This window comes from Cnephaeus nilssonii, assembly GCF_951640355.1.
Source record: "Cnephaeus nilssonii genome assembly, chromosome: X".
NCBI classification, from domain to species: Eukaryota; Metazoa; Chordata; class Mammalia; order Chiroptera; family Vespertilionidae; genus Cnephaeus; species Cnephaeus nilssonii.
In genome coordinates this window covers 7104035-7128945 of record NC_137071.1, presented here as the reverse complement: position 1 = coordinate 7128945, position 24911 = coordinate 7104035, and the positions used below count along the sequence as shown (strand labels likewise).

Genomic DNA, 24911 nt, shown 5'->3' with positions numbered 1-24911 from the left:
ATATATATGCGATATGATATGTATGCTATTTTGTTGTATTGACAACAAGCTTCAAAACTTCATATGTCAAATTTTGAGAAGGTGTTAACATCATAGATATTTTTACACTTAAAATGTTGAATTTCGTGCCAAAAAAAGAGCATTTGCGGGAAGTTTTAATGCATTACTTTATTTTGAAAAAAGTGCTGCTGAAAGTTATCGTTATACTTCGGGAAGCTTATGGTGAACATGCTCCATCTCAAGATACTTGTGAACGCTTGTTTAAACGCTTTAAAAGTGATGATTTCGATGTGAAAGACAACGTCCAGGTCAATTTGAACCACACTTTGATCGTAAAACAACCAGAATGGGCCAGAAGACACGGCAAAGTAATTTTGCTTCATGATAACGCACCATCACACACTTCAAAACCAGTTAAAGACATGTTAAAAGATCTTGCCTGGGAAGTATTAACCCACCCGCTGTATTCACCAGACCTTGCTCCTTTAGATTACCACTTGTTCCGATCAATGGCACACACACTTTCTGTGCATCACTTCAAAAACATATGAAGAAGTGGAAAATTGGGTCTCTGAATGGTTTGCCTCAAAACAAGAAAAGTTCTATTGGGACAATATCCACAAATTACCTGAAAGATGGGGGAAATGCGTAGCTAGCGATGGACATTACTTTGAATAAAGCACTTTTGTTGTTTCTCTTGAAATTATCGTGTTTTCTTCGTGTTTAATAATCCGCATTATTAACCGGTACACCTAGTATTTTTTCTAACATGACCAGTCTTGAAAAAAATTTCTATACTGTGTGTACAGTTAAAAGGTGAAAATATTCATCTATGTTTATGTCAGGTTATATAATGTGGGAATGTATAATGAATTGTTTTGTAGTTTTTATTATAATCAGTTTGGGCACAATGCTAGAAAATTGCATGATCATTTGTATTATTTCTTTTTTTTTAGTTTTAATATCTTTACTTAAATATAAAAATATATTTAGATACATATTCTAGGTAGAATAAGTCATCACTGATATTAACTGTATTTAGGTTCTCTAGAGTGAATTGAGACTTGTGGGATATTGTAGTTGAATATATATTTATGTTTTTATTAACTAATTTAATTGTTATTTTTGTATACACATTTTTTCCTCAAGTGTGTGTTTATATAAACAAACATGGAGACTGTGGCCCTTACCTGGATCAGAATAAAATCCAGCGGTTGCCTGACCACTTTGGCCCGGGCCCTGTGAATGTGGTGCTCCGGCGGACTGTGCAGGCTTGTGTGGATTGTGGCATTGACAGTAAGACTGTTTTTGGATTCCTTAAGGCAGATAATCGTGGAGGAGAAGTAATAACTGGTATGCTCATCTAATTCTTTATTCAGCTTTTTTTCTTAATTTGATTTTCAGAAGGCAAACATTTTATAATTTTTAGATTATTTTATAATATTTCTATTTTAACTTTATAATATTAGAATATTTATTATGTTGATATAATAGAATATTTATTATAGTTACATGTTTATAGACTTGTAACCCATTTTAACTTTACTTTTGAAATATACAATGTCAGAGTAATACTGTAACTTGAGATAAAAGGTACAGATATTTTTTTCTTTTACATGCTTTGTTAAGCTCATTATATACACAGTACCTTAGTGATAATACATTTTAATTTTTTTTAGAAAACAGACTGATTCATAAGAAGCTCTAAATAAAAATGTGAATCAAGAAGTGATTAAAAGATAAATACAGCTTTAATGATTTTGGGATCAGATACTATGACATTTGTATACATGGAATGTTTGAAATAGTAGAAAGTGTTGTATAGATCAGTGAGTGGGTTTCTGTTATTTTACGAACATTTTTAAATGAGAATGATTTCACAAATATAGGTCGTTACGTTTTAATGGGAGGAACTTTTATAATTTAAGATTATTCCTTCGTAAATTACAAAAAAATCCCACAAATTATAGTTATATTACATTTCCTAAATGTAATATGATGGCTTTTGTTAAAATCATTGTAGTTCTCATCTTTCTGTGATGTAATTCTGATACTATTTTTTTTTTCCAATAGCCTCCTTTGATGGGGAAACTCATTCCATCCAGCTCCCTCCAGTGAACAGTGCATCATTTGCTCTTCGCTTTCTTGAAAACTTGTGCCACAGCCTGCACTGTGATAACCTTTTGAGTAGTCAGCCTTTTAGTGCTTGCAGAGGTAATATTCTTAGTACCGCAGAGGATGATAAAAATAAACCAGGTAAGAGAAAATGTAAAATTTTATAATGTGCTTCTGTTTTATATTACAAATTATAATTAACTCAAGAATCTTGTTTAATGCAGAGTTTTTCCTTGTGTCCTCCTCAGAGTAAACATTTTATCTATAATGATAATTAGACATGTAAACTATACTAGAAGCCTGGTGCATGAAAATTCATGCACTTGGGGGTGGGGGGGGTCCCTCAGCCCACCTGTGCTCTCTTACAGTCTGGGACCCCTCGGGGAATGTCCACCTGCCAGCTTAGGCCCACTCCCTGGGGGATCAGGCCTAAGCTGGCAGTCAGACATCCCTCTGGCAGCCCGGGAGCCCACGGGGGATGTGTGACTGCCGTTAGTTGGACATCCTTAGTGCTGCTGAGGAGGTGGGAGAGGCTCCCGCTGCCTCCGCCGCTGCACTTGCAGCCATCAGCCGGGCTTGTGGCTGAGCTGAGCTCCCCCTGTGGGAGTGCACTGACCACCAGGGGGCAGCTCCTGCATTGAGTGTCTCCCCCTGTTGGTCAGTGTGTGTCATAGCAACCGGTCGTTCCACCGTTGGGTTAATTTGCATATTACCCTTTTATTATATAGGATAGTTACAAGAGGCCCGGTGCACAAATTCGTGCACCAGTGGGGTCCATTGGCCTGGTCTGTGGGATCAGGCTGAAACTGGCTCTCCGATATCCCCCGAGGGGTCCTGGATTGCGAGAGGGCACAGGCCAGGTTGAGGGACCGCACCGGTGCATGATCAGGGCCAGGAAGGGACACAGGAGGTTGGCCAGCCAGGGAAGGACCCCGGGAGGGTTCCAGGGTATGTCTGGCCCATCTCGCTTAGTCCTGATTGGCCGGACCCCAGCAGCAAGCTAACCTACCGGTTGGAGTGTCTGCCCCCTGGTGGTCAGTGCACATTATAGCGACTGGTCGACTGGTCAACTGTCTGCCTCCTGGTGGTCAGTGCATATCACAGTGAGTGGTTGAACACCCTTAGCATATCATTAGCATATTACACTTTGATTGGTTGAATGGATGACCAAATGACTAGACACTTAGCATATCAGGCTTTTATTATGTAGGATTTTTGTTCATTCAAAGTGAGAAAGCAATTTCTTTTTGTATTCATAATGAACTTGAGAATCAAAACCTGAAAGATATTTCATTGTGGTTTGATTTGCATGTTGAACATCTATCTGTTCATCTGCTTATTGGCTATTTATATATCTTCTTTGGAGAAATATCTATTCAAATCCTTTGCCCATTTTTAATTGGGTTCTTTATTTCTTATAATTATATTTATTATACATATAATAAAACATATTATATATAATATATAATAAAATTGTTTATTTTCATTATATATTTTATGTACATATTTACTTGTTAAATATATGTATAATATACAAAGGATATTTTATACATACTGTATACAAGTTCCATATTAAATATATGGTTTGCATATATTGGGAGGGGAAAAAGTAGGTTTATAGTTGTTCATTATGGAAAATAATGCAATAATTAATAAATGATATTAAAAGAATAAATTCTGTTTTGCATACTCACAACTGTAAACCTACTTTTGCCCCACTCTGCATTTTCTCCCATCCTATAGGTGTCTTTTCATATATATATATATATAATTTTTTATTGATTTTTTTTACAGAGAGGAAGGGAGAGAGAGAGAGAGAGTTAGAAACATTGATGAGAGAGAAACATCGATCATCTGCCTCCTGCACACACCCCACTGGGGATGTGCCTGCAACCAAGGTACATGCCTTTGACCAGAATCGAACCTGGGACCCTTCAGTCCACAGGTCGACGCTCTATCCACTGAGCCAAACTGGTTAGGGCTCCTTTCACTTTCTTGATGGTGTGCTTTGAAGCACTAAAGTGTTTTTAAAAGTCCAATTTATCTTTTTTTTGTTTGTTTCTTGTACTTTTGATATCACATCTAAGAAAACATTGCTTTCATTCATGTTTACAAAGATTTACTTTTGTGTTGTCTCCTAAGAATTTTATAGCTATTCTATTTAGGTCATTGATCTATTTTGAATTAATTTTTGTTTTTGTTTTGGCACAACAGATGTTTTACTTTATACAATAGTTGAAGGTATCTTTACTTACTATGACTTTATAAATTATCAATACAGTCTCCTTATATGTGGTTCAGTTACCCATGGTTAACTGTGGTCCAAAAATATTAAATGAAAAATTCCAGAAATAAACAATCCTTAAATTTTAAATTGCACAACATTCTGTGTACCATGATGAAATCTCATTTTGCCTCGCCTGAGATGGGGATCATCTCTTTGTCCAGTGTGACCACATTGTATATAGTACCTGCTCACTATTCACTTAGTAGCCGTCTCAGTTATTAGATCTAATGTCATGGTATTGCTGTGCTTGTGTGTGTTCAATTAAATCTTATAGTAGCCTAATGCTACGTCACAGTGCTACGTCATTCAGCTCACTTCACCTCATCACATAGGCATTGTATCATCCTACATCATCATCATAAGAAGAAGGGTGAGTATAGTACAATAAGGTATTTTGAGAGAGAGACTACATTCACATAACTTTTATTTTATAGTACATTGTTATAATTGTTCTGTTTTATTATGATATTGTTTTTAATCTCTTACAGTGCCTAATTCATAGATTAAACTTTATCATAGGTATGTGTGTATAGGAAAAATTATATATAGGATTTGATACTGTCCATGGTTTTAGGCATCCAGGGGTCTTGGAATGTACTCTTCATGGATAAAAGGGGACTCTTGTACTATCTAGTGTTCTTTAATTTCAACTTGAAGGAGTCCCTTTAGTATTTCTTATAGGGTATCTCTGCAATTGTGGAATTCTCTCAGTTTTTATTAGCATTTATTTGATGCTGAATTTACTTCTGGGCCACAAGTTTTCGTTTCTTTCGTTTCTTTTGGAATAACCTTTTCTTCTTTGCAGCTTCCTCTTCAGGTTTAGGAAAAATTTCCTTTTTCAGTAAGGATCATCTCCATGTGTCAGGGAGAGCTCATGTATGTGTTAATTTGCCCATGAGCTCTATAAGTTCTGCACCACATCTAGGGAGATTTATTCACTTAGATGTGGGCAGTGACCAGAGAATCTAAAGCTAAAACCCTTATGTTCAACATTATTCTCTGCATTCTTAAGCACATGCAGCAAAAATCATTGATCTTTTTGGGCCACCGATCCTGCATCCAGCCCCACTGTTTGGCCTAGGCCAGTGGTCAGCAAACTCATTAGCCAACAGAGCCAAATATCAACAGTACAACGATTGAAATTTCTTTTGAGAGCCAAATTTTTTAAACGTAAACTTCTTCTAACGCCACTTCTTCAAAATAGACTCGCTCAGGCCGTGGTATTTTGTGGAAGAGCCACACTCAAGGGGCCAAAGAGCCGCATGTGGCTCGCGAGCCGCAGTTTGCCGACCACGGGCCTCGGCACACCTACCAACTCCACCATTGTAACGATAGAATGTTATATGTTGCTACTTGTAAAATGACATCCTTCAGATACTTGGTGGGTTTTTGGATATGCATACCCTTGATGACCTGTTTCAGGAGGGTTCTTAAAGTAAACACGAAGATTTGAACCTCTTAATTTGCATGATTTTGTGGGATTTTCTGGGTCAAGTGAATAGCGAAACATTTTAGAGGTCACCTCAGACTGCTTATGAGAATAGTCTCAGTTTTTGTTTATGGAGAGTTTATTTTCCCCTTCATTGTTTAAAGGTTACTTTTGCTGAATGTAGCATTCTTGATTGACCATCTGTTTGTGTTGGAGATTTGGATGTGTCATTCCACTTCCTTCTGTAGTTTGTAGTTAGTTGCTAATCTTATTGAGACTCCCTTATATGATTTGCTTTCTCTTGTTGATTTCAAAACTCATTTTGTCTTTTGCTTTTGACAGTTTTTTTCTAGGTGTGGATATCTTTGAATTATTTTTGTTGGATGTTGAACTTTTTGGATATGCCGGTTAATGTTTTTCATCAAATTTTGGAAACTTTTAGCCATTATTTCTTTCTTTAATTTTTATTTATTGATTTAGAGAGCAAAAGAGGAAGGCAGGGAGGGAGTAATGAAGGGAGAAAATGAGAGACATCGTGTTGTTGTTCCACTTATTTATGCATTCATTGGTTGATTCTTTTATATTCCCTGCCGGTAATCGAACCTACAACCCTGGCGTATCGAGGCACCACTCCAACCAACTGAGCTATCCAGCTAGGACCCATTATTTCTTCAAATATTCTTTCTGCCCCTTTTCTGTCCTGAGACTCTTCCATTATATATGTTTTGTCATGCTAGATGGTGTACCACAGGTCTCTGACATCTGTTCATTTTTCCTCATTCTTTTTTCTTCTTAATCCTCAAACTATATATCAATGGACCTTTCTTTAAATTTGTTGATTCTTTCTTCTTCTAGTTCAAATCTTCTGTTGAACCTAGCAAGTGAATTTTTTATTTCATTTATTATACTTTTTTAAAAGTCCCACATTTCTTTTCACTTATTTTTATTGCTTTATTGGTAGTCTCTATTTGGTGAGACATTGTTCTCATACTTTCCTTAGACATGATTTTTAAAAAGTTTTTTGAACATATATAAAATAGGTTACTTAAAGTCTTTGTTTAATAAGTCCAGTGTCTGACCTTCCTCAGAGGCAGTTTCTGTTGACATTTTCCTTCCCTGTGTATGGGCCATATTTTTCTGTATCTCTGCATGTCCCCTAATTTTTAATTGAAAACGGCATTTTAAAATTATATAATGCAGTAATTCTGATAATTAAATTTTCTCCCAATCTATAGGGTTTGCTGTTGCTGTTGTTGTTTATATAGTGACTTTCCTGGACTAATTTATTAACTTTTCCTGAGCTAATTTTGTCATGTATGGCTACTGAAATCTTCTCAGTTAGCTTAGTGGTCAGGTAATGATTGTGCAGGGATTTCCTTAAATGTCTGGAACTGGTATGTCTCCCAGCCATACGAATTTGTGTGTGTGTGTCTTGGGACTTACCTTGGAGTTTTGTTTTGTTTTGTTTTGTTTTGTTTTTTTTTAGTATGTGTTGGGACTTATATTCAATACTCCCGGGGCAGTTTACAAGTCTGCTTTGTGCAGGGTCTTAAGATCAGCAAGAAACAAAAGATTAGGGCCTTCTCTGTACTTTGCTAAGCATGCATAAGGCTGTCTAGATTCCCAGGAACATCTCAGTGCTTTTCACCCTAATGGACATCTTTCTCCAGTTTTTCTTTTCAGGCTTTTTGGTTAGTTCCTTATTAGCCCCAACCTGTACTGCTGCCTTAGGCAGCTGCAACGTTAAACAGTTGCCAATGTATTTTTTTTTAATGCCTTGGAGATAGGGCTTTTCAGACAGAGCAGGTTCTGATTCAGGTCAAATATAACAATACCTGAGATCAGAGCTATTAACTTGCCTGCAAGATTGCTCAAATAGTGACAGTTCTCCGTGGCTGTGGCTGTTGGAGAGCTCCATATCCATCATGCCCTCTCCAGTAATGTCTAGGCTCCTGGTTTTCATAGCTATTATAGTTGTGAAGGTGTTTGTTTGCAAATCTGCTGCAAAACTGGGATTAAGGGGATGGTATTAGGGAAGTTAAAATGACTTTGCTGTTCTTTCTGATGTTCAACCAGTTTTTTCTTGAATAAATTCTTTTTCGATTGCTGTAATCCTTTAGTTAATATCCAGAGTTTTGAAAAAGTTGATTTTGCCAGTGTTTTCATTATTTTTATAAAGGAGTGGATTTTCAGAAATCCTTAATCAGCCCCCGCTGGAAGTACCTCTCTGTGATGACTTTTTAAAGTGTTTTTTTTTAATTATCTGGATTTTTTTAGTTATCTCTGCAGGAATAATTTTATGCCTGAACTTACTCTAATACCCAGAAGCAGAAATCAAGAGTCAATATTATGTTTGTATCAGCACCAGGTAGTAGACCATACACCAGTTTCATAAACTTTTCATGCAGAAAGCATTAGAATATTACAAGTAAATGATAAGTAAAGACTTTTTTTCTGATCTTGCTAAGATTCTGAGGTAAAGAAATATCTATGGAGAACTATACTTGTATTCAAATTTTCTATATCATTGCATGGGTATGAAAAAATAATTTTTTCTTATAATTAAAATGTTATAATTATAGACATATTTGTCATTCACTAAAATATATTTTCCCTGTTGGTTTTATAGTCCATGATCAAAAATAAAATCAAGTGGCAATAGCTCTCTTAGATTTGTTAGTAGTCAATCAGTAACTAGATGGCTAAAGGTTGCTCATCAGATGATTTTGAGAGGCATGCCTTAGCCTCCAACCATTTTGAACCAGGTGAAGTTTGACCTTGGTTCTTCTCTCTTGAGGTCTATTATCAGACTTTTAAGATTTCTATTATACTTTATTTTCCCTTTTAGTTGAAGGTTAAATCAAGATAGGAATTACTATTTAGAATATAATTGATAATTTGAGTTGTCTTTACTTTCAGGATCATGCCTTCAAGAACGGTCCTTTAACTAGAAATGCATTTGGTTGAATGATAAATAAACAGCAGAGTTGTTGTAACGGTAGCCCTAGGCCAGGATTATTGCCTATAAAATGGGGTATTTATTGTTCACTATCTTCTTAACTACTCTGAATTCTTAATTTTTCTTGCTTATGGGAACAATTTTCCTAAGCATTTTTAGACGCATTATAATTGGTTGCCTCTTGAGATATTTACAGATATGTGATGGCCCTAGAATAAGTAAAGCCTAGACATAATGCTTTAAACTCTTGAATATGATGTCACTGAAATATTTAATAGGATGAAATGAACATGTTATTCATAAACAATCAAATAATTGATACATTATTGATGAAGTCATAGTAGAAAAATGATTTAGAAACAAGTGTTTTATGCTGATGATATGAAAAGGCTAGAATATCTTAGTTATAACAGACACTTTTTTTTAAACAGTTGAGGAAGATGTAACTGAAAAACAAACCACCAAGCGACCTTCTGAGCAGCCTCTATCTGATGTTGCTCCTCTCTCTCCTAAGCTCCCCAAAATAGAGATGCATGCCTCTCAAGGTAAATAGTATCTACATGTCCCAAGACTGGGAAGAAAAGTCATTCTATACCACTTACATATGCTCTTGTATGGTGGTGTTGAGGGTAGGGGGTGTATTTGCCTAATTCATTTTGGCAATTAGGCTACTACTTTGGCAGCTTTGTTGAGCACTCTGTTCTCTTCAGAAGGACACAGTTATTTTTCTCCTTAGATTAAAAACAAACAATTACAGTAAAAATTTTCATTCAGCTTTCTACTACTAAAAGATGCTATAAAGAGGAATGTATTGGGGGTGACATTGGTTAATAAAATTATACAGGTTTCAGGTATACAATTCTATAATACAACATCTTGATATTGTATTATGTGCTTACCACCCCAAGTCAAGTCTCCTTCTATTACCATTTATTCCCCCTCTCCCTTCTTCTACCTCCCCCCACCCCCCTTCCCTCTGGTAATCAACATGTGTGGGGGTTTTTAACCTCTTCAACTTAGTGTTGTTATTTTTTAAATTTAATATCCTGCAACTTTACTGAATTTGTTGATTCTTTTTTTTATTAAGTCTCTTTTTTATTGTTGACACGATTACAGATGTTTCCCATTCGCCCCCCTTTGCTCCTCTCCACCCAACCCCCACACCCTCAGCTGCCTTCCAGTCCCTCCACCCCTCTTCCCTCTGAGATCTGACAGTCTCTCCAGCCAAAGTTTTAAGTGCCCAACTACTGGCAAATTTTAGAAACCAGCTGAGTGATCATAACAAATAATTGTGAAGAATGGCATTTCTGAAAGTGAATGCTTTAGTGAGGTGTTCACAGCAAATGTAGGTGATGTCATAGAATAAATTTGGATTTCAGGACAGTGTCCATTACTATAAATATCAAGGAGGGGATGGCCATATACTTTGTGTTAAAGGTTTGTGGTTTAGTATAGCATGGCTTAAGTGAATTATTATTGGAGACTAGGAGATTTTTGACCTTTTAATAGTAATTGAACTATAAGTCTGTTGAAGATAATTGCCTTTGTCTTTTTTCTTCTAGAAGAACTATTGTCTTCTGAGGGAAACATCATGCATAAAGAGGAGAAGCTTCCTGAAGAGTCCAAGGACTCACCACTAAATCCAGAAAATACTTTGAATCCTGCCAGTGGAGATCCTATAAGCACTGATACCACAGTCTCCAAGAATTTTTCTGAAGGTGTGCCAGTCTCCTTAAGCTCAGCACTAGTGGATACATCATCTACCCAGAGCATTCCCCATGAATTCAAAATGCAGAAGAACAGTGAAGGTATATTTAAAAACAGTGATTTTAAATCATTGTGTTTCTCTTTCCTCTTAAGGTTGCCATGTTCAATAACATCCCCTGAGAGTGTATCACATTGGAGAAAGTGCCAAATTGAGGAGGTTGATTCAACTCCACATCACTGTCAGGGCCAAGTCATTACAGATGCTAAGATTACCTCTGCTGTTAAGTGACATTTGCAGAGAGTCTGAAGATAGATGTTTATTCTATAAAGGGGTAGTTTACCCTGAATTTTTAGGGATTTTCATAGAATATGAGCTTTTGAAGACAGACCTTCTTAGTACAAGGCTCTAAAAGGTTGCCTCTAATACTGAATATCTTACTTCCAAATGTGTTCATAACACTACCATGCCAAAGTAGCCTGTATTGGGGCTTGAGAAGGCTACCTGCCGATCTTCCTAGGAATGGAAAGACTAGTAGTAATAACATTACTTACTAGTAGTTATTTAATAAAAAGCATCATTATCTTCATCACTATCTGACATTATGTGCCCAGCACATAATATTTGCATAGCCTTATACATTAAATCTTTATAATAATTTCTTGTGATGTAGGGTGCTGGTAAACATTTTTAGGTGAAAAATCTGAGTAGTCAGTTGACTAAGGTGACGGTATCTGGACCAGTGCTTGACCCCAGGCACTCTGGCTCCATGGTCATACTTTTAATTGCCATGTTGCTCACATCTCCAGAGAATAGGTAAGCATTTCACTTGAAAATTGTTTAGAAGTGTCATTACTATTCTTTTCTTTAAGGTATTGGAACTGTTACTTAAAGCTGATTGCTGGTGATGCTCACACAACCTCCTGCCCTGCCCCATTATTTGAATGAAATAAATTGTTGATTTTTATTATAGGAAAGAAATTCAATAACATTGTTGGGGATAAAAATCAAATCACTTACTTTATTTTAGAAATAGTTACTGATATCCTAGTATTTACAAGGCAAAGCTATTCAGGAGGAAAGCATGGCTGGACTTAATTTTTTACATAATTTGTTTCATGTAATTATTTGAATAACACTAATGTTTGCTACCTTCTCTGATTGTTTTAAAGATATGGGCCTAATTACATTAATTTTCCATAATAGATTAAAAATATATACTCTTATCAATGTTTTGTTTTAATATTACAGTTTTATACCAGAAATCATATCTTTACTTATACTTTATCTGTAGTAATCTATAAAACTAGTTATATGTTATTCAAGTTTACATATATACAATGAAATATTACTTGGCCATAGAACAGAATGTAATCTTACCATTTGTGATAACATGGATGGAACTAGATGGTATTATGCTAAGTGAAACAAGTCAGACAGAGAAAGACAAATACCTTATGATTTCACTTACATGTGGAATATAAAAAAATAAAATAAATAAACAAAACAAATAGACAATGACAAAAAAAATTCATAACTATATCCCCCCTGTGAACTACTATATCACTTGGTTGGAAAACTGCCTCACATTACCAACAGACCGAAACTACACTAATAGTCTAATTCAGTTTAGACATTTGTTCAATATGTTATAAGTGCAACTTTTCTCCTTTTCATCATGTAAGATCACTGAAACTCCCTTATCACTGAAACGGTGAAAGAACTAGTAAATTGTAAATGGGGAAAAAAGACATAACTATATCATATTCTGTGACAGAAATTAGAAATACCACAAAACGTAAGTTAATTTAGTGGTATGATCCACCTGGCCAATAAGTTTATGTTAAATTGAGCCTTTCTTCAGTTAAAGAACTTTCTATCTTAAGTTATTAGAATATCTTAGGTATGACATGGTCTACACCATCGGTCACCAACTGGTGGTCTGTGGACCACTGGTAATCCTTGAGGTCTGAAAGGTTGGCGACCACTGGTCTATATCATCATCACTTTTACCTCGGTTGATTCAGCCCAGTAGCATTTCTTGGTAGATATGACCAACATTTTTTATCTCTGACTAGTGGAAGAGGAAGGTACATTTTATTTATTTATTTATTTATTTATTTTAAATTTTTTTATTATTAAGGTATTATATGTGTACATATCTTACCATTGCCCCACAGGAAGGTACATTTTAGTAAAGAGTTTTTATTTAACATCAAAGTTGTGATATTGAAAAAATATTCTAAGCCACACACAAAAAATTGACCATTGTAACTTATTTTATCTTCTGTTTTCTTTGCCCTTGTCCTCAGTATATACTCAAAATGTCCCTTAAGTGTCCAGAGTCCAGATAATAGGAAATAAAGGTACACCTTTGGCTAATTTATGCAAAAAGATCAAATTTGTATTGACAATTCTTGGTTAGAGACATAATATAAATCTTCATAGTAAATCATACAGTATACAGATGATGTATTGTAGAATTATTTACCTGAAACCTGTATAATTTTATTTATGTCACCCCAATAAATTCAATTAAAAATAAAATAAAAATACAACCTATTGTGTTTTCACACACTATAGAAAGTTGAGTGTTCTGGTTGAGAAAATGAATACTTTTCTAGACACAGAGGAATTTCAGCATGATTTAGTGAACATCATAGCTAAAACTTTTTGAGGTATGAGCACTTCAATTGTTTCATGTCTTAGTTACTTATTTTTTTTAACATATAAACCTTCAACCAGATTTCAGTTAATGTTTATGTATATCTATTACTATGCAAGTAAACTTGAAAGAGGTATTTGATATTAAATACCTCAATATAATATTAAAATTCTTCTTACCTAGATAAACAGAAAATAATGTTTTCTTCAAAATTCAGATGAACATTTGAGCCTTGAGAGACAGGAATTTAAAGAATAAAGTAATGCTAAAAATGTCCATATTAAATACATGGGAGAGGTTTAGTAAAAGAACTAATTCAGTTCTTCTCAAAGATAATAGGGTTTTTGAAATTCATTGATTAAAGTGAATAAATTTAAGCAATTACAAACTAAATTTGGGGAATTCCCATTGTATTTAGCTAGTAAAATAAACCTAATCTACACTGAGTGGCCAGATTATTATGACCTCTGAACGCATAATAATCTGGCCACTCAGCAGTGTGTGTGTATTTAGAGGTTTAGAGGCCTGGTGTGTGTGTGTGTGTGTGTGTGTGTGTGTGTGTGTGTGTGTGTGTGTGTATTTAGAGGTTTAGAGGCCCTATGCATGAATTTGTGTATGGGTGGGATCTGGCCAGCCTGGCCAGGGAAGAGGGGACATGGGCGGTTGGCCGGCCTGCCTGCTGGTCGAACTCCTGGTTGAGGGGACAATTTGCATATTAGCCTTTTATTATATAGGATATACACTGAGTGACCAGATTATTATGTGTTCAGAGATCATAATAATTTGGCCACTCACTGTAGACAAAGAGGAGAGAAATTCATTGAAATACTTAAAGAGAGTAATAGGTTAGCTTAGATGAACCTAATTTAACCCAAGTAACAGATCTTTTACTATATTTGCCTGTGGCCAAAGAGACCTTGGATTGCTGTCTGTTTTATGAGCTTTGAAGCTTTACAGTAACTTCGGAAGCTGCTGTTGTTGTTCGTGGGCAGTCAGATGGGACGCTCATGGGTACCCATCCTCACATCATCTTTATCTAAGCTTTCACTGGATTTTACACTTGGAGTCCTGGGTCCTTGCCAGGGTACCTAACCGATGGTTCCAGGAATGAGGCCATCACTTCCTACCTAACATCTCTTCTTTCAGGATAATGATCAGGTCAAGTATGATTTGTCTTTTTTCCCCCCATTGAAGCTCCAAGTTATATAGCTGTACCTGACCCCAGTGTCCTGAAGCAAGGCTTCTCTAAGGACCCTTCAACCTGGTGTGTGGATGAAGTGATACAGTTTATGAAACATAAAGATCCTCAGATATCAGGCCCCCTCGCCGACCTCTTCAGGCAACATGTAATGTATCTTTTGATCCGGTTTTCCTGCCTTTGAATGACTTCTGTGCAGGCTCTTCAGTTGGATGCTGATTAGTGTGGATGGTGGGGAACCCTATCAACTCATTTTCCATATGTGAGAAAGGTTACCTTGCTCAAAGTTAGATCCTTAAGTGGTAGAGGCTGGATCTGTACTTTAAATGGGTACCCGAGTACCTAAAATACTACAAGTCTTCAAGTTCTCAAGAGAAGATGATTCAGCATGGTCACTCACTCTCAGGTGTCTTCTCCTTTGTAACGGCAGCTACAAGGATCCTCCTCCCCACCTGCTCCCTGCTCAGCCCCAGGACCATGAGTAGGAGGGGGTGACCACAAGCTGTAACAGGGTGTCCATCTTGTTTTGATGCCCAATGAATTCAGCAACTGTATAAGATTAAGTGCAGCTTTATTTTATGAATACCAAATAATATGCTTCTGTGACATAAATTGGTTAATTAAGGAAATAAAAGAATTTTAGGAGGATGCCTTGTGTCTATTAAATAATATGTTTATATTTTCTAATAAATCATATTTGTGACCAAATATCTGATGTATCCTTTTCAATATTGTAAGAAAATTACTGATTACAACAAACTGATTAGCTTTCAAAATAAACACAACACTGTATACCACATTTACAGTTTGCGTTGATGTTGACATATTCATATTCCAGCCTTTCTAAGATAGTTAATGGCCGTCTGAAATTCATTTCTACCGCTTACAGGTTTCTGCCCTTTGTCACAGATAATGTAGTATTTTATTCAGTACACAGTATTTAAAATTAGCTAGTTTGATGCTTAGGCCATTTAAAAAAAGATACTGGGTTCAATTTCCTTTTTCTTAAAATTTGAAGTGAATTTAAAAATGATCAAATGATGCTTTACTATATAAATTATATTTTAAATAGTTCTCAGGGAATAAATGTCTATTCAGACAATATATATTGGGAATGTACAGCTGCTCTCTTTTAAATGTTCTTATGTGTAAATAACTTGACAAAATATGAATGCATTATTAATTTTTATAATTTCTTTCTCTCTATAGGAAATTGATGGGAAGGCTCTGCTACTACTCAAAAGCGATGTTGTAATGAAGTATATGGGGCTGAAGTTGGGGCCAGCTCTAAAGTTATGCTACCACATTGAAAAACTTAAAGAAGGGAAACCCAGTTTTAAAAATATATAAGTTTGTATTAGCCCTGATTCTCAGTTGTCCTGATAATTTATTAATCTAAAAGTACTTTTATTCTCTTAGCAGTTTTAGTTTTCTAGACAGTTCCTAAAAAGAATGTTATATGCAGAATTGCAGAGCTACATTACAGTCCGGTCTACATCTTTAAATGCCATTTTATGTACTAGTATTAGGACATTCAAATTGGCAACTTTTTTATGTGTTTATTATTTTATCCTATAGTTTACAAGAATACTTCAGGTAGGAAACAGAGAAACACCTTTGATTTCAGTTAATGTTTATGTATAGAACTAAAACAGCTAAATTCCAAAGGGGAAAGTATCAGGGATTGACAAGTTCTCGAATAAAATCCATGAGAAGTTGTCCTTAGAAGAGAATTTAAATATACAACAGCAGAAATCATCTCTTTCTCAAGTGTTTTGTCTGTTATAACAGTGTTCTGTTCGTGTTCTACCAGTTTCTAGAAAGGGAATAACCATATAAATTATTACCCTTTTGTTATTTCTCTGTATGTTATATTTGTTTGTATTTAAAGAAAAAAGCAAGCTTATAAAGTGTTTTCATAAAGTGTTCTTATCTGTTTTTGATAAATTTCAAACAATTATAAGCTAGATACTAAAAGGGTGTCTTGGATGGAGTCTGGTTAATTTTTTTTCAATGGAATACCTATTATTTTAAAACAACATAAGTAGGCATTCATTTCTCAAATCTCTATTTGAAGACAACCATGCCCAAATTTTTACAAGATATATGTTTTATTGTCTGTGTTTATTCCTCATGGATACTATACCATATTTATATATTATTCTATACCTGTAGGTGTACAAAGAAATAAATCTGTTCTTTTTGAATTTAATATGGCACTTTACACTGCCACAGAGGTAATGAAAACTATTTATATAATCAGACGTTTTTATTCTGTAAAAGAATATGTGCATCATTTGCTATCATTAGTACCTCTCAGCTTAGTCTTCAGGGGATAAGAAACAATTCATAGATTGGTTTCCCTACAGGGAAGTTCTCTGTCCTATGCAATGTTTCTAATTTGCTTAGTTCTGAGCCATTTATTCTGCTAAATTTTGGAAGATGCAGTAATTCTGACATCATTTAGGCTTTAATTTTAAAGTAGAACTTTCAGGGGGAAATGGTGCTATATGTTTATTGTTATTACTTTGTATAACTTTGGAGTAATGTTTATAAGCTATGAGAATTTGTGCTAAAAGTATTAGCCACTTGTTGAAAATGCCAATGAAATATACACCAGGGGCAAGAATGTTCATTTTATTTTTTAGAAAAGCAAATGTACTTTATACAAGAATGCAACTATTTAAAGGGTGGTTTCACCTATGTTATTTCTTTTGTGTTATAAGATAAAATTTAATTTAAACTTGATCTTCTCTCAAATTGTTTGAGTGAAGATGCTATGTCCAGTTGAACAGTCCTCAGGTGTTTATACAAATACTATGTTTTACAGTTATCAGATTTTAAAATATAATAAAGTTAAATAACTGAAAAAACTGGTGTCAGAGCCTCAGTTGTGATTTGCTTTCACCTCGTTACATTTATGTATGAATTGGGTATATTGTAAAAGAAGCACTCTAGTAAGTTTGTGGTTTTATATGTCCAAATACTTGAGTTTAACACTTGACCTCATTCTATGGGTGAACAGATTCATAGGGGCAAAGGGCTGGTCTCTTGCAGGGGCCTGAAATGAGAACAGGGAACAGTCAGAAGTTAAATCAGTGAGCTTTATCTGTGCTCAGTTTTGGTTACTTGCAATGAATGTTATTGATGAAGCCAGCATGCTAGAAAATGCCAGTGCCCCCAGATATTGCCTCACCTGAGTTCATCTGTCTGGTGATTCTGACTGCTCCTCTTCCAGTGGGGGACAGAAGCTGCACTGCCTCTCTGCCTTCAGCTCTCCCAGCTTACACGATCGGAAGGCCTTAGAGGCTCAGGGTTGTGGTGTTTCGTCTCCAGTATCTTGACTCAGCCCAACCGCCCCAGGAGCTGCTGCTAGGTGCCTGGGAACCCAGAAACTTCTGTCGATGCTTCTCAGCAGCCTGTTCTATAATTCACTGGAGGCCACATGGTCATAATAGGCTCCAGGGGTGGTGCTCCAGAGACTGGAATAGGGCAGCCACTTGCTGTCTGAGACTTGGGTGATTCAGAACCACTTGTTCTTCACTGTCTGGTTTGTAAATTATTAGTGGGCATGGGTTGCACTGGATGGCTATTGTGTTGGCTGTTGTCATTTTTTTATTTGATAGTCTAAAGCAGTGGTTCTCAACCTTTCTAATGCCGCGACCCTTTAATACAGTTCCTCATGTTGTGGTGACCCCCAACCATAAAATTATTTTCGTTGCTACTTCATAACTGAACTTTTTCTACTGTTAATGAATCGTAATGTAAATATCTGTGTTTTCCGGTGGTCTTAGTTTCTACAGCAGCGGTTCTCAACCTGTGGGTCACAACCCACAGGTTGAGAACCGCTAGCAGGGTCGCCTAAGACCATCGGAAAACACAGACATTTACATTACGATTCATTAACAGTAGCAAAATTACAGTTATGAAGTAACAACACAAATAATTTTATGGTTGGGGGTCACCACAACATGAGGAACTGTATTAAAGGGTCGCGGCATTAGAAAGGTTGAGAACCACTGGCTAAAGGAATAGAGGTCAGTGCTCCTGAATAAACAGTCAGATATTGCATGTTTTAAAAATTCTTGTGGCATACCAGTTGAAAATTGCTTCTTTACACTGGCAGGCCAGAAGAGGAGTGGAGGTGTTCAGAGGACAACTTTCCCAGGGGGAGATTAGAGGCAGAAGGACTGGCTGTGGTGGACCTCACTTGTGCCAGTTTCAAGCTCAGTAGGAGGAGGAGGCTTGATCTGCTTTGGCTAGAGCGCTTGGGCTGGTCATAGCCAGGGTCCAGTGGTTGGCATCCTCTCTTTGCAATGAGATGAGTCCTGGAGCTATATGGGATTTTCCAAGGCTTCTGGAGCTATCCTGGGCACACACACGTAATGGGCAGCAGCCAGTGGGGCTCAGTCCTGAAAAGCGATGGAGGAAGAACCTAGGATGGAAGGTAAGTACATGAACTTAAAATCGCTACAAAATCTGTATTAAATGGGAGAGGATGACATGAAATAGAAGGTGACCTTCTAAGTTCCAAGGTAGAGGCCCTGGCATGGGGGTCTGTGCAGGCCACTGGCTGTGCAGGGGCTCCATGTCCTCAGGCCAGGAACCTCCTGAGCCACCCTGGCCACTTTCCTTTCTCTCTCTTTGGAGCATCTCCTGGGCTCAGGAGTATCAGAATTTTTCCAGCTAAGTTACAAAGAGAAATGAGATAGAAAGATGTAGCCAAGAGACCTGGGCTTAGACATATGCATCTCACAGGCCAATTTCTGTCTGTGTGACTGATCCCATTGCTTTAGTTCTCAGAGTCAAGGGTCACCCATTCCCTTAGCGGTTTGAACATTCAGGGCGATGCTGCTGAGGAAGCAGCTGGACAGGGCCAGGGATGAACATGTGTGCTCCTCTATTCTGACTTGCCCTCCCCTCAGTCCCTGCTGCTCCCCTTTCCACATGCTGTTCACAGCTCACCCCATTATACAGGAACCCAGGAAGGCAGCTGTGTGGCTTGATACTAAGGAAGACTTTTAGTGTGTTCTTCAGATAAATTTCAGCATAGGTTCTGGAGTTACTAGCAGTTCACTAGTTGTGCAATCTTGGTCCTTGTTTCTCTTTCTGTGGAGGATGACAGCCACCAGTATGAATGGCTGCACACAGTGTCCTGGGGTAGGGTCATCACTTTTTCCTTACAGTGAAAGCAGCTTCATTATTAGCCTTTGTCCCCATTTTGTTCACTCCATCCCTGGGGATGTAGGTTTTTTTTTCTAATTGGTGATTTTGGGAAGAATAACTGGCTACAATCTAGCAGCTCTGTCATGGGAGAAAGACTGCTGGAAGAGTGGTATTTCTAGGTAGATGAGTCCAATTAACACTGGAATCTACCTGCAGACTCATTGGCCTGTCACACTGAGCTGTGTCTTCCAACTTAGCTCTAGTAAGAGGAAGATGTTATTGTAGCCTCTATCTTCATTCTTTTATTTCTCAACATTTTAGAATCTGGGGGCAGGGGAAAGAAGGATGATATTTACTGGAGCCCCTTTGAACATCTCAACATGCAGCATAAAGTAGGTATCAAATCTCTCTCCCTTGCCTCTCTCTCTCTCTCTCAACACACACACACACACACACACACACACACACACACTACACCCTGACAAACAGTTATCAGGTTATATTGCTCCCTTCTCCATCACACAGCTGATTTTGCCAATCCCTTTTGACATCATCTCTTGCTACATCATTTTTATGATCAATAATTCCTATTGTCCCCAGGATATTATTCAACATGAATCTAAAATAAATTTTTATGTTGACTGAGTACATATTTAATATCGTGGTCCTCAGAACTATAATATGATTCTCCCATACATGGCTAATCTAATTTCTTGCTATGTCTTGGCCCACACTTCATACCAGCCAAGTCATCTTTACTCAGGCCTTTTCTATACTCAGGCCTTTCTCTCATCTCATTAAACTCACAAACCCCATTAGAAATATATGAAACCATCCCCATGATCCCTGTTCCCTGGTACCCACACCATGTGTATTTAAGCCCCTTCCACTGAGTTTGGGATGGACTTGCTACCTTCTAATGAACAGAATACAGGAGAAGTGAGGAGATGTCAATTCTGAGATCACATTGGAAAGACTGTGGCTTCTGTCTTAGACACCCTCTCAGGAAGGCAGCTGCCACATCACATGGCAGCCCTGGAAAGGTCTCATGTGTGAGGTCTCAGGGCAGCCAACAACTTTGTGGTAAACTGGGCAGTGAATTTCCACTCCACCACCCATCGAGCCTTCAGTTGAGATCACAGCCCCACCTGACAGCTTGCCTGCAACCTCACAAAAGGCCTTGAGAGAGAGGAAACCTGGTAAGTCATCCCTAAGTTCCCGATCCACAGAAAATGTGAGATAACAAATGTTTGTTGCTATAGAGCCATTTGTAACTAAAGGAATTGTGACTGTCTGCCCTGTTTTTAATTAAAGGCAATAACTTCTGCCTGGTTATTATTCTGTTTTCTCAATCTCACTGCCAAACCATTCTCCTGGTGCCCTCCCTCCACTGACAACAACCACAAAATATGTCTGTTGCCCTAGGACTGTGGTGGGCAAACTGCGGCTCGCAAGCCACATGCGGCTCTTTGGCCCCTTGGGTGTGGCTCTTCCACAAAATACCACGGCCTGGGCGAGTCTATTTTGAAGAAGTGGTGTTAGAAGAAGTTGAAGTTTAAAAAATTTGGCTCTCAAAAGAAATTTCAGTCTTGTACTGTTGATATTTGGCTCTGTTGACTAATGAGTTTGCCGACCATTGCTCTAGGAAATGCTTGTTATCTCTTGTTTGTTTTTTGTTGTTGTTGTTGTTTGTTTAAAGTCCTGGTCTTTCAAGTCTGAACTGTGAAAATCTGTGCACAAAGTCCCAGTGAAATTTTGAAGGGGTGAAGTCTCTTCCTTGAAAAGAAAATTATACAAAGTTTTTCCTTAGTGCATGGAATATTTGACATGTGCTACCTGCTCTGGTGGTTATTTTTAGATCTTCTCTCTGATGGAGTGCCTGGGTCTTGTTTTCACTTGTCTTTCAGGGCTTGTGTATGACTGAATGAGGCCAAGCTCCCAGGAAGCATAGGCATTCCTGAATAATCTTTACGGGGAAGTTCTGAATATACATGAAGGTTTATTTCTTCTTTTTCTTGTTTACCTTTTATTATTTAAAAATATTTTGCCGAAGCTGGTTTGGCTCAGTGGATAGAGCGTCGGTCTGTGGACTGAAAGGTCCCAGGTTCGATTCCGGTCAAGGGCATGTACGTTGGTTGCAGGCACATCCCCGGTGGGGGGTGTGCAGGAGGCAGCTGGTCGATGTTTCTCTCTCATCGGTGTTTCTAGCTCTCTATTCCCTCTCCCTTCCTCTCTGTAAAAAATCAATAAAAATATATTTTAAAAAATATTTTGTTTTTGTTTGCTTTTCTTATATAGGAGTATTGATCTCATGTCTATATGGAAATATATCTGTAATGTATAATCAGCATCTGAGTGTAACCATTTAGAAATATTCATTGAGTGAGGGTTACTGGTTTGCATCTTGCTTATTAATTTAGATATCAATATATTACAAAAGTTACCTTGGATGCTGGCAAAATCAACAGCAATGCTTCTGTTAGAAAAAGTGCAGGTACATAAGAAATGACTCTGGTTGGAAAACAGTACCTTGATAGAACCCCTTCCTTAAATGCCTGAGTTAATCAGTGACATATGAGCCTCCCTCTATCAGGCTACTGTAGAGAAGCTCTGGCCATTGTGGGGAATGGTGGCAATCAGCACTGAGTTCCACTCCAGACATTGTCAAATGTTTGGATGACCTACTAAATGTATACACTTATGACAATTATGTGAAGGACTTAAGCTTTATGATTATGTAATAAGTAAACTGCCTGACTAGGATGTGGTTTTGGTCATTGTGCTTGTATTGGTCAGGATAAACTATGCTATGCTGCATAAAGAACAAACCATAGCCTTTGCTTTTCTCGCAGGTAAAATCTGATTCTCCATAGCTGCTGCTGCTTTTGTGTGGCCTTGCCCATGTAATACATGGCCTCCAAGACTCATTTTGTTGCCTGAGCCCAGAGGTGACCTGTGGCACTTATACTCAGACCACTGGTAGAACTAGTCATGTGGCCCTGCTTAAGAGCAAAAGAGGTAGAGTGGTTTATCCAAGAGGAGGAGGAGGAGATGGAAGATTTGGTGAACACATTAAAGGTTGCATTAAAGTCACTTCACATGCTCTTTGTGCCTGCACCTTGGGCCCTGCCTGCTCAATTCTGATGCACATAAACCAGCTTGGTAACATGAACCTGCCCAGGTGGTGTGAGAATGAAGTGTGACCATCCTGTGACCGACCCTGTATGGCATAGAGAGCAGTGCACCTCAGCCTGATGCCTGTGAGAATCCTCTGGAACTTTTTAAGTCAGCACCGTGTCCTCCCCACCCCCCTGCCCAGTGACATGGGAGTCTTTGGGGGCCCATCCTGAGTACCAGGAGTTCTTGCAGCTTCCCCGATGATTCCAGGTGCAGCCCAGGTGGAGAACAGGCGTCTAGAAGAGTGACCACTGCTAGTGGTAACACAGCTGGGCCCCTTGCCTGCCCTCCCTCAGGGTCAGCGGCTGGAGTCTGTGCTCCCCAGCCCGCCTTCCACTCCTCTTCCAGCTCACTTGGGGACCCAACCTTCTGTCTTTCCCTCTGTTCAACTCCAAGAACCCAACCAATCTTTTCCTGCTCAATTTTTCTTGAACCCTCCAAACTGAGGTTGTGGCTTCAGCAGCATGCACTGCAGCATGTAGCGTCCCCCAGCTTGTATCTTATCCTGTGAGGGAAGCTGGAAAGGCCTGGGCCCTGAGCCTCTCTTGCAGGCTTTGCTGGAACACAGTTTTCTGTTACTAAAGGGCAGGGAAGCTCCTTTCTGAAAACGTGAGCCCTTGGGGATTTTCAATCTGGATCTTTCCCAAGATGTATAATGCTCACAGTCTAGCTTTCAACAGAGACCAAGGTCTCCAGTTAGACACCAGGGTCACGACCACTATGTGCAGGAGTGACTTGTGGTTGTGTAGGTTGGGATGGTGGCAGTGGCGGTGGCAACAGAGGGCTCTGTCCTCCCAACATGTAGATGTTCATATTGCTTCTTTCTTCTGCTATCTTATCTTCTACTAGAGGCCTGGTGCACGAAATTCGTGCACGGGTAGGGTCCCTAGGCCTGGCCGGCGATCAGGGCCAATCAGGGGCCTTCCAGCTGCTGGCCAGGGCCTGCCTTCCCTGGCTGCCAGCTGCCAGCTGGGGCCTTCCTTCATTCCGCACCACCCCCTGGTGGTTAGTGCACATCATAGCGAGCGATGGAACTCCCAATCTCCCGGTCAAACTCCTGAGGGGACAATTTGCATATTAGGCTTTTATATATATATAGATACCTGGTAATATTTCACTTTGTACATTCTATTTAAAATTTTTTTTGTAGAAATAACTTGTTATTTTCATAGGAAAGAATGTTTGTTTGCTTATGCTGGGTAGCTGGGAGTGCTAAATAAATTCGTGAATGATATGAAACCAAACTACAGTCTATGTGGTTAACTGGATCACTTTTTTTTTTTTTAAGGGACGACTTTTTTCATCCCGTTCCAAGGTAAGGGATAGTTTACCAGCTCCACTCCTTTGGTGGGCCCTGAGGTTCTGACTTTTGTTCCTCAGTCCCACAAAGCCACAAGAAACACATCCTGATCTCTTTCAGCTGTTTCTTATCAGTACAGGTTCTAGACTCTAGAGCAAAGCAAAATCAGTCCTCTCAGCTTCTCACACCTGTGTAAGTTTCTTGCCTTTTCCAGCTCTTAGCTAGCTATTTGCTCATTATTTTGTTAGCTTTTTCATACTTTTGTGACTACTTTACAACATTTCATTTAGCTTCTTTAGTTGCCTTCTAGGGAAATGTCTGCTGTGCATTAGTCAGTCCACTATTGCAGGAAGCAGAAGTCCTGGTTCCCATGGCTGCACAGGTGTTGATAGAAATATCTACTCTTTCCACAGCCTCTGTGGCTCAGCTCTTACCTAAGGACAGGTAGATGACACTACTAGCATCTTCTCTCACTTCTCTTAGTGCTTAGAGACACTATTTTCAGCCCTAGTCAGGTTGATGCAGCTTAGGTAGAACAGGAAAAAAAATAGCTGGCCTTAAGAGTTACAGTAAGGAAGTGTTTCCTCCTTCCAGTCTGCATCCATCCATGGAGAAGTTGGGTCAAATGAATGGACTGAGAGGACTGACTGGAAATGAAAGTAAAGAGGTTGTCAAACACCTGTTGTGTGTTCAGTTACATTCCAGGAACAGATTCAATATACCTAATGAGTACTAGATGCTGGAAGGAGACCCAAAAGGGTGAGTGCATCAGTCTGGGTCCAGGATGAAGAGAAAACACACACAGTAATTTGAACAGAGAGAATTAATTGTAAAGAATTATTATGTACTAGAGGCCAGGTACATGACATTCGTGCACGGGGGGTAGGGGGGGTCCCTCAGCCTGGCCTTC

At 38.2% G+C, this 24911-nt stretch overlaps 1 protein-coding gene across 6 annotated transcripts in view; it reads left to right on the top strand.

Moving 5' to 3' along the window:
- The window catches only part of SCML2 (Scm polycomb group protein like 2), a 71927-nt gene extending 54685 nt beyond the window's left edge, over positions 1-17242 (top strand). For 3 of the 6 annotated variants that reach the window (XM_079765361.1, XM_079765360.1, XM_079765362.1), the window contains 6 exons: positions 1150-1353; positions 2074-2256; positions 9222-9335; positions 10353-10598; positions 14355-14506; positions 15568-17242. In XM_079765361.1, coding sequence (XP_079621487.1) covers positions 1150-1353; positions 2074-2256; positions 9222-9335; positions 10353-10598; positions 14355-14506; positions 15568-15708 — 1040 coding nt within the window. In that variant the 3' untranslated portion in view covers positions 15709-17242. The remainder of the gene's footprint in view (positions 1-1149; positions 1354-2073; positions 2257-9221; positions 9336-10352; positions 10599-14354; positions 14507-15567) is intronic. The other 3 variants (XM_079765363.1, XM_079765364.1, XM_079765365.1) reach the window with 3 other exon arrangements.
- The last annotated feature ends 7669 nt before the right edge of the window (positions 17243-24911 follow it).